The sequence below is a fragment of the Cydia fagiglandana genome, chromosome 15, assembly GCF_963556715.1.
Source record: "Cydia fagiglandana chromosome 15, ilCydFagi1.1, whole genome shotgun sequence".
Taxonomy (NCBI): domain Eukaryota; kingdom Metazoa; phylum Arthropoda; class Insecta; order Lepidoptera; family Tortricidae; genus Cydia; species Cydia fagiglandana.
Window position 1 is genome coordinate 7,556,938 of NC_085946.1, and position 8,690 is coordinate 7,565,627.

The 8,690-nt window shown below is 36.3% G+C and overlaps 4 protein-coding genes across 4 annotated transcripts in view; all 4 read right to left on the reverse strand.

Annotated features, from left to right (window-relative positions):
• The window catches only part of LOC134671329 (N-alpha-acetyltransferase 38, NatC auxiliary subunit), a 98,772-nt gene extending 92,163 nt beyond the window's left edge, over window positions 1-6,609 (reverse strand). Inside the window, exon 1 of the mRNA XM_063529157.1 lies at window positions 6,606-6,609. The gene's annotated coding sequence lies outside the window, so the exon portion shown is untranslated. The remainder of the gene's footprint in view (window positions 1-6,605) is intronic.
• Window positions 856-2,459, reverse strand: LOC134671579 (uncharacterized). The gene is made up of 3 exons (XM_063529439.1): window positions 2,262-2,459; window positions 1,660-1,875; window positions 856-1,171 (listed from the first exon to the last, which is right to left on the reverse strand). The coding sequence occupies exons 1-3, from the start codon at window positions 2,331-2,333 to the stop codon at window positions 857-859; spliced, it is 603 nt and encodes a 200-aa protein (XP_063385509.1). The 5' UTR covers window positions 2,334-2,459; the 3' UTR covers window position 856.
• LOC134671085 (uncharacterized) lies at window positions 3,957-5,801 on the reverse strand. Its single transcript, XM_063528864.1, has 3 exons — window positions 5,541-5,801; window positions 4,691-4,883; window positions 3,957-4,292 (listed from the first exon to the last, which is right to left on the reverse strand). The coding sequence occupies exons 1-3, from the start codon at window positions 5,796-5,798 to the stop codon at window positions 3,979-3,981; spliced, it is 765 nt and encodes a 254-aa protein (XP_063384934.1). The 5' UTR covers window positions 5,799-5,801; the 3' UTR covers window positions 3,957-3,978.
• Window positions 6,331-7,848, reverse strand: LOC134671580 (uncharacterized). The gene is made up of 3 exons (XM_063529440.1): window positions 7,585-7,848; window positions 6,929-7,121; window positions 6,331-6,644 (listed from the first exon to the last, which is right to left on the reverse strand). Exons 1-3 carry the CDS (start codon window positions 7,846-7,848, stop codon window positions 6,331-6,333), a joined length of 771 nt encoding a protein of 256 aa, XP_063385510.1.
• Between the last annotated feature and the right edge of the window lie 842 nt (window positions 7,849-8,690).

Here is an 8,690-nt window from a genome sequence, read left to right on the forward strand (position 1 = left end):
TTTAAGATCTAACCTGACAAACTTGACAATTGCACGATTCTCGAGAGATACTCTTGAATGATTTCCACAGGATATGACTTAGAGATCCAATTCATATCTAATAGATATCTTACTCTATCTAACGTAAAAGTGACATTGGTTGCCGAATTGCGCTGCAAAGAGAACTAGTTGGTATCTAAACTATAACGTATCTAGAACGGATCTAGTACGTGTCGTCTCTTGTGAATATCTTGAAGTTCGAATACGGCAGTAAGTCGCATTTATCAATAGATATGGCCGTATATCTCTAACATTTAGCATTGGCAACAATACTCTATTCCAGAATGTGTATATCGAGGCCCATTACTCTTCCCAAGAGTTTCCTTTATACGTACAGATGCCATAAAGATAGGTGGAAGCATCTACGGTCGTTATCCGAGATCGGTTACCTGTGCCCCAATCGAGTTTGTAAACGATGTGTCTCTGTATTTTATCCAGATGTAACTTAGTTTTATTCGATAATTTGTTTGTGTTTTGGGACGTAAACAAAACGCAAATAAAAAAGTGTGTTACAAAATAATGCTTTTACATTAATGTGCGATAAATGCACATTTTCGTCACCACAATTATTGATTATTCAGATTTATACAACAATATTGCTAGGTTCTCTATATTACATAGGTAAACCTACTGGTAAAACCGCCACGATGTTTGTTTGTCGTATTAAATATTCACATATTCTTGGTAATTGTGAAAATTATAACTACCTAGTACATATATAAAAGCTATAGAAATAGTGTATTTTGTTCATCAATTAATGAGTACCTATCCACATAATTAACTCATAAACTTAGCTTGAGATTCAAAAGCTTCCTTATTAATTATTTTTAAATAATACACGACTTTTACTATAAAAAGTGATAAATGGGTTGATAATAATAATGGTAGTAAAGATGGCAACAAATATGATCATTGCCGTGGTAAAGCTATCAGAGGCCCAACTTCTGAACTCGATTCTGTCGAAGCCGAAGCAGAGGGCGATGGAAGCGGTGGAGAAGCCGACGATGCCGAAGCAGATGTGGGTGAGCTTGGAGAGGCTCGGCGGAATGCGGATCTTACTGAGCTCATTGGCGTAGAGTGATGTGAGACCGTTTGCCAGAGACACTACTGAAAAAAACCATGGACAGCTGTGCTGTAAAATAAACAAACCATTCTATTGATAATGAGGAGTTACAGACGACTTATGTTACTTATAGGTCACTTGTAGATTTAGCATTATTTGGACATTCTGGTGAAACATTCCTAGATTTTCATTAGTTACTTATAGGGCGGAGATAAACTCATCATTAGAGTGCTATGGTGTTGTAAAATCTGGCTGAATACCTATTTTGATAAATTACATTAATAAAAAAATTGCAGTTTTCATTTAAGTACAGAGCTAGTAGTTGCTTTAGGCCAACTTTCACCATTCCACTAACTTGGGGTTAACCGGTTAAACTTGGAATTACCATGTTTACCAGTACAATTTGATACTGAGGTAACGGTTTAACCGGTTAACCCCGGGTTAGTGAGATGGTGCAAGTGGGCCTTAGTTGATTAAAATTCTAGCTATCTATTCCAGAAGTGCTTAGTAAACCAAATTTTGCATGGAGATTTAATAATAATATTGTTTGTAATAACAGAGAACATACCAAACATTCCATGTAAAGTATGAGACATTGTGTGCCAAGAGACGCCCTTGTCGACGACCTGAATATGGCACCCGGCCAAGGTCAGGCTGGAGCCGAGAACTTGCAGTATCCAGTGAGCACGGCGCTTGTGCACTAGCTTCAGTCGCGACGACCAGCCGTTGTGGGGGCTCAGGCTGAGGATAGCTTGGCCCATCAGTAGTTGGTACTGGAAATACATAACTGTACGGAAAGAGAAGGGTCGCAGAATGAATTGGATCTCATACATTTCACGACTTTTCTCTTTCCGCACAGATTCTATAGACGAAGATTTTTCGTATTTTTTTTAAATTGGAATGAGAAATATTTTTGTTCAAATTAGCTACAACAGGAGGTTGTTATAAAATAAGTTGACAGCTGTTGAAAAATTTTGTATTGAGTAGGTAGTATCTCGTAAATATAGTATATAAATAAATATAGTCGTAAAAATTGTACAATTCAAAAGGCGTCTCGAAAATTTATATGTTTGAAGTCCCTGAATAGTGAATATGCAAAAGTTAGATGCGTTTATTGCGTATGTAAAAAAATACACAAGAAACTGAACTTTTAACTCACCCCCAGCACGCACAAAATGACGTGTTGTGACGTAGCATCTTTCGGAAGACCGTCACGTAGCGCGAACAACATCGACACTCCCACAATAATCCCTACAAGAATATGAACAAGCTGATTCAACGACGACTGAAAGATGTTCAGAATGTAGTCATCCTCAGATGCCGGTAAATTTTGCTTGCCAATATCTGTCGCATTATGTACAATCTCAGGGTCACGGTCAATAGGTAAATCGGTGTCGTTTGGCAGCATTTCGTCTCTTAGTTTATTATAATTATTATATTCCCGAGCTACAATTGAAGAAACCTGAACATATCTTGCTTTTATATAAATTTGTCGTATCGATAACAATGGGGTAGGATTTACTGATTTATTATGCCGATTAAAAAGACTTTAGAATGTCAGACGGTATTTAATCGGGCGTTTTTGTTTGTTGTTTTAAGTTCATGTGTACTTAAAATTTGGATTGACGGATTGAAAAAGGGCCCTGATTTATTCCTACTGTTTTAGATTTTCCATTACAGAGCTTCAAGAAATCGTAGAGATTACATAAAATGAAGTAGTTAACTTCATTTAATATTAGTACAACCTTTGTCTCTAAATTATAAGATATTTTATTATCAGAGTTTCAATGAAGTTAATACCTAGGTATACGAGAGCGATGTCATAAACAGACATTGTGAGCATATTCAGAAAATAGTAAAAACTCAAGGGGAAAGCACTTGAGACCACATTCAGGTTTAAAACACTTACATTTTAGTTTTAATAGGACCAATTAATTAATCCCAAACCTACACCGTTCTTATAGGTATCATCTTCAGGCTACGGAGTTTTCATAACACGGCAATACCTACTAAAGTGAGAAATGGAGTCAATATTCATTATGCAATCTACGATAATTAGGTATATGTTGAAAGTAATACGAGCCTTTAAATTTGTAAGTCAATGATTGATCAGTGGTCGGTCTGTCCTACAAAGGTAACAGCCACTGAATGTACTATTAGGTAGTTGAAGTAAAAACGACTAAAGCAAGGACGCTGTGCATAAAGATGTTTGTAGGTACATTGACCCGACACAACGTGTTGGTTTGTCATCCATAATACCGATATTACTCGTATTTCCGGAATTCTATTATTGAGGGCCAATATACCATTCAACGCCCGAATTGATAATCGTTCGGCAAGCTTTAGTCGCGACAAAACTGATAACATTGTCAAGACGTCCGGTCTCACACTATTCGGCAGAAATACACTACATGTGTAGAATTGTAGACGTATGTGTCATCCATTATACTACCCAGCCTACGCACGCGTGATATCGTCCGTGCAGTTGTCGTGCGAGTAGCATGCTTTACGCCCGCCACCGAACCACTAGGAAATAAATATAACTAGCGGCAGTTTTTAAATGACAATTTGTACCGAGCTAGTAAAGAATACCATAGTTATTGATCGTCAGGGCAAAGGCGGAAAATAGGTACATTATGAATATTGTATCTTCTATTGACATAAAGCCCATAAGAATTTTGAGGTTTCCGTGTGCAATAAAAAGAAAAATAATTTTACCTATTTTGATATTTTATTTTGTTTGATAAAATACATTTGAGTACTCATAGAGCACCACTTAAATACAGTGATAGGCTGATTGTACTTTTTTTAAATTATCAAATAGATAATTGCATGAATAAAGCGAAAGACATAGTTGAGATTCAAATTTGTACTTATTAGTTATTTCTAAATAATCCACGACCTTTTTTGAAGAAGGTGATGAATGGGTTGATAATGATGATAGCGGTAAAGGTGGCAACAAAGATGATCATTGCCGTGGTAAAGTTGTCAGAGGCCCAGCTTCTAAACTGGGCCTTGTCCAAGCCGTAGCAGAGGGTGATGGAAGCGGCGGCGAAGCCCACAATACCGAAGCAGATGTGGGTGAGCTTGGAGAGGGTGGGCGGCAGACGGAGCCCTCTGAGCTCGTTGGCGTAAAGTGACGCGAGCCCGTTAACCATTGACACAGATGTGAATACCATGGCCACCAGTGCTGCAAAAAAATAGGAAATTGTTATATTAGCATAACAGTTTTTGGTCATAATAATAACGATTAGGAGTAACATTATGATTTTAGTTTTGCATTTCTTCTTTTAGGTAACTTGAAGATTTTATATTTCTTGGATACTCTGGTAAATTTAAAGTAATCGTTCCTAAATTTATATTTACAAATAGATAATAATAGTTTCTGCGTTTTACTGTGTATAGAAATTAAAAACCTTAACAGTTTTGAATGATTCACGGTTAGTTTCACTAGACATATCGACCAGGATATGCACCGTGATTACTTAATCCGTCCGTGATTATCGGGAGCTCGAAAACAATACCAAAGGTAATCACGGTCCATATCCCGGTCGATATAATTCTTGTTTATTGTGACATGAAACATACCAAACCGTCCATGTAAAGTATCCCAATGAATGCTCTTGTCAAGGATCTTGATGAAAGAGCCAGCCAGGGCCAGGCCAGAGCCGAGAACCTGCAGGATCCAATGAAGACGCCGCCGGTGCACCAGCTTCAGCCGCGAAGACCAGCCGTTGTGGGGGCTCAGGCTGAGGATCGCTTGGGCCATTAGTAGATGGTACTGGAAACAAAACGATTATCAAGTTGATTACAATGACACCATAGAACAAGAAATAATAATTTTAATAATATGGTATTTTCCTACTAGTCAAATCAGTTACTCTTTTAGAACTCTCAAAACGATTTGCTAATATGGAAATTATAATATGAAACATTACATCGTGACGTCACGGTCAACTCACATACTTTTTATATAACTATCCTATTTATTAAATAGAACTTGAGTTTAAAAATAACTCCTATCTGTGTTTTTATAATAATTATCTAGTGCTTTATTTCATGCATGGTGTAAAATAATTTATTTTCAATACAGTATAATACCCTATTACGAGCCAAAAACCACCGATGGTTAGGTTGAGCGTTGTAATACGGCGATGCGGGCTGCTAGTATCAAGTTGATTTAAATAGAATAGAACAAGAAATAATAATTTTAGTATTTTTCACGATACAAAACATAATCATAATAGACTGGCCACAACTAGTCCAAAACCACCTATAGTTAAAGACAGCACAAACCCTTTAGTCAGGCCTAAACATTATGAGATTTATCTCTAAATACGCTAATAAGAGTTAGATATAAAAAAAGATAGTATAAATGATGCTGACAACTTACGAGAAAATACTTATTGTGTTTAAAGATACTAAACATTCAACTTACCCCAAGGACGCACAAAATGATGTGCTGCGGCGTAGCACCAACTGGAAGACCGTTACGCAGCGCGAAGAGCAACATTACTCCAACAGTCATCCCTATGAGGATATGGGCAAGGTGATTCAACGACCATTGAAAAATATTCAGCTTGTAGTGTTCTTTAGCTGCCGATGAAGGTTGGAGAGGTTGATTGCTTTTCTCTTTCGCATTAAATACAAGCTCAGGGTCACGGTCAATAGGCGGATCGGTTATGTTCGGCGGCATTTTGGTCAACGGTAATGAAATTTGAATCAACTATGTACTATGAAATAATAGGTAATGCCTTTATATAAAATTACCTTATCATAGTATCGACAACGATTGGATTTGTTGAGCGATTACTCTGATAATACCTAAAAAAGATTTCGCTAATCATTTCATTCAGTCATTCTAGACAAGAAATTATAATTATTATATCGTTAAATTTTTCACGACAGTAATGTTGGTTGAAAACATACTTGGATTGTTATCGATAGTAAAAAAATCTGTTTTTCCAGTCCATAGTAAATTTACTCGTATAGAAAATTAATTCATAACAAGCTACCAGCTATAATAATTTAGTTTTCCGTATGTAATGAAATGAAAAATACTATTAGATATTGATAATATTTTATTTAGTTTACCAATATGTTTTTGAGTGTACAGTAATCTTACACTTAATCTTACACATAGTGACAGATGGATTATATTACATTAATGAATAAATAAATAATTACATTTTACAGCGATGTTATGAGTGAGATTCAAATCTTACTTATTAATTATTTTTAAATAATCCTCGACTTTTATTAAAGAAGGTAATGAACGGGTTGATGATGATAATAAAGGTTAAAGCTCCAGCAAAACTGATCATCGCCGTGGTGAAGTTGTCAGATGCCCAGCTCCTGAACTGGGCTTTGTCATAACCGTAGCAGAGGGAGATAGAAGCAGCGGCGAAACCCACGATGCCGAAGATGATGTGGGTGAGCTTGGAGAGGTTGGGTGACAAGCGGAACTTGCTGAGCTCGTAAGCGTAGAGCGAAGTGAGGCCGTTTACTAGTGACACTGTTGTAAAAACCATGGACACTAGTGCTGCAAAAATAACAAGTCACGTGTCACTTTCTGTGCACCTATATTTTGTAAATTGTTAATAATACGCGTAAGTTACGGACGTGGCTGTAAAAGAAGAGTAAACTAAGGGAAAAGACTGCGTGAAAGTGAAAAACATATAAATAATGATCTATCTGACACTCGACAGAGAGGCATGGAAAAATAAATTGCAGGTGATGGGAGTATTGAAATTATTAAGCTACGTTGATTCTTTTCTCAGATATATGTGTTTAAAATAATCTTGTTCAACGTAATAGACAACATACCAAACTGTCCATGCAAAGTATCCCAATGGATATTCTTGTCGAGGATCTTGATGAAGCAACCGGCCAAAGCCAGTCCAGACCCGAGGAGCTGCAAGATCCAGTGAGCTCGTCTCTTGTCTACAAATTTGAGCCTTGACGACCAGCCATTATGGGGGCTCAGACTGAGAATCGCTTCGGCCATCAATAGCTGATACTGTAAATAAAATGCCGAAGCTTAGTTTCGTGATTTGATAATTATAATATGATACTCTAGCTATATAATTCGTCAAGTGACAACCAAAACTGCATTAATATAATTGAACAAAAAATCAACCTTATTCGACGGCTCTGAATTTTTAGCAGTAGGTAGCTTAGAGTTTTGGTTCTTTCTTACAAAGATGTGTACCCCCCTATTGTCAATTTATTTCGATAGCGTGCTGATTTAAAACCTATTTGCGTTTAGAGATTATATTTATTTCATATAACATTTGCTTTGTGCATTGTATTCAATTGATATTAAAAGTACTCTGGGGATTTCACATTAAAACTGGTTGTAAATTTTCTGATAAGTCCTACCCCAACATTGAACGGTTCATGGTTTATAGAATCAAAAGTGACTTCAATTCACACAACTTTTTTTTCTGTATTAATAAAAAAAATTGTTGTATAAAACTTACCCCCAGAACACACAGAAGAACATGTAGCGGAGTTGCACCAAGCGGAAGACCATTACGAAGCGCGAACAGTAAGTTAACTCCTGCTGTGGCCCCTATACAGACGTGTGCCAGTAGATTCAAAGTGGACTGAATAATGATTAAAATATAGTTATCCTGAGATCCTGCTACTGCAGGCTGAGAAGCAGCTGGTTTTCCAAGCTCGGCTTCATTATAAACTTTCTCAGGATCTTGTTGAAAAGGAACGTCAACTATGTTCGGAGGCATTTTGAGTTTAAAATTTTAAACCGTCCGACGTGATCAAATACCAAGAACTGCAACCAGGGAAAGAATGAGGAGTTTTTATATCGGAATTGCTTACTATCATATCGACATGGGCGATGGCAAAAGATTGCATTGCTTACATTTCGTTTTTGTAAAATTCGCTTAATTAAGATAATTAAATGAGTAGATAAGATCCGATCCGATTAGGAATATAGTGAAAGCATTAAGGGTACACCAAAAACCAAATATAAATGCGGCTTACAAGTACATTTTTGTCTACGAGTACATACAAAACCAAAATGGGTCAAACACAAAACTGTGTTCACGTATTTTCTGTAGACATACCCAATCGTTAATTTAACCCTTAGCCACATGAAAAATAGTCCTTTTATTTGGATGAGTATGATGAAACCATTACCTACATGCCCGCAAGCTGTTAAGTAATGTCCACAGGAGAGAAAACTTGTGTGTTCATCAAAACTGTAATGTTAACCTATAGTTCGTTTTTTAGCATTAGAAAGAACTTGAAAGAAGGTAAGCGATCTTGACGTGTCTTTTAATTGAAAAACGCTTTTAAAATATCAGTAACTATTACTTATGAAAGCAGAAGTATACAAATGATCGTATTAGATTCATAATTGTTACATGTTTGCCCTAACTTATTTTCAAAATGTGTTTTTCAATTAAAGACACATCAAGATTGTTTATCTTATTTCTAATGCTCAAAAAAAACAAACTATAAGTAATTTTTTCAAACAATTTGCCATTAACTATAAAGTCGACTGATTGTAATAAGTAGGTATGTATACCTATGTTTCATTTTGTTATGAAGTTATTATGCCCCA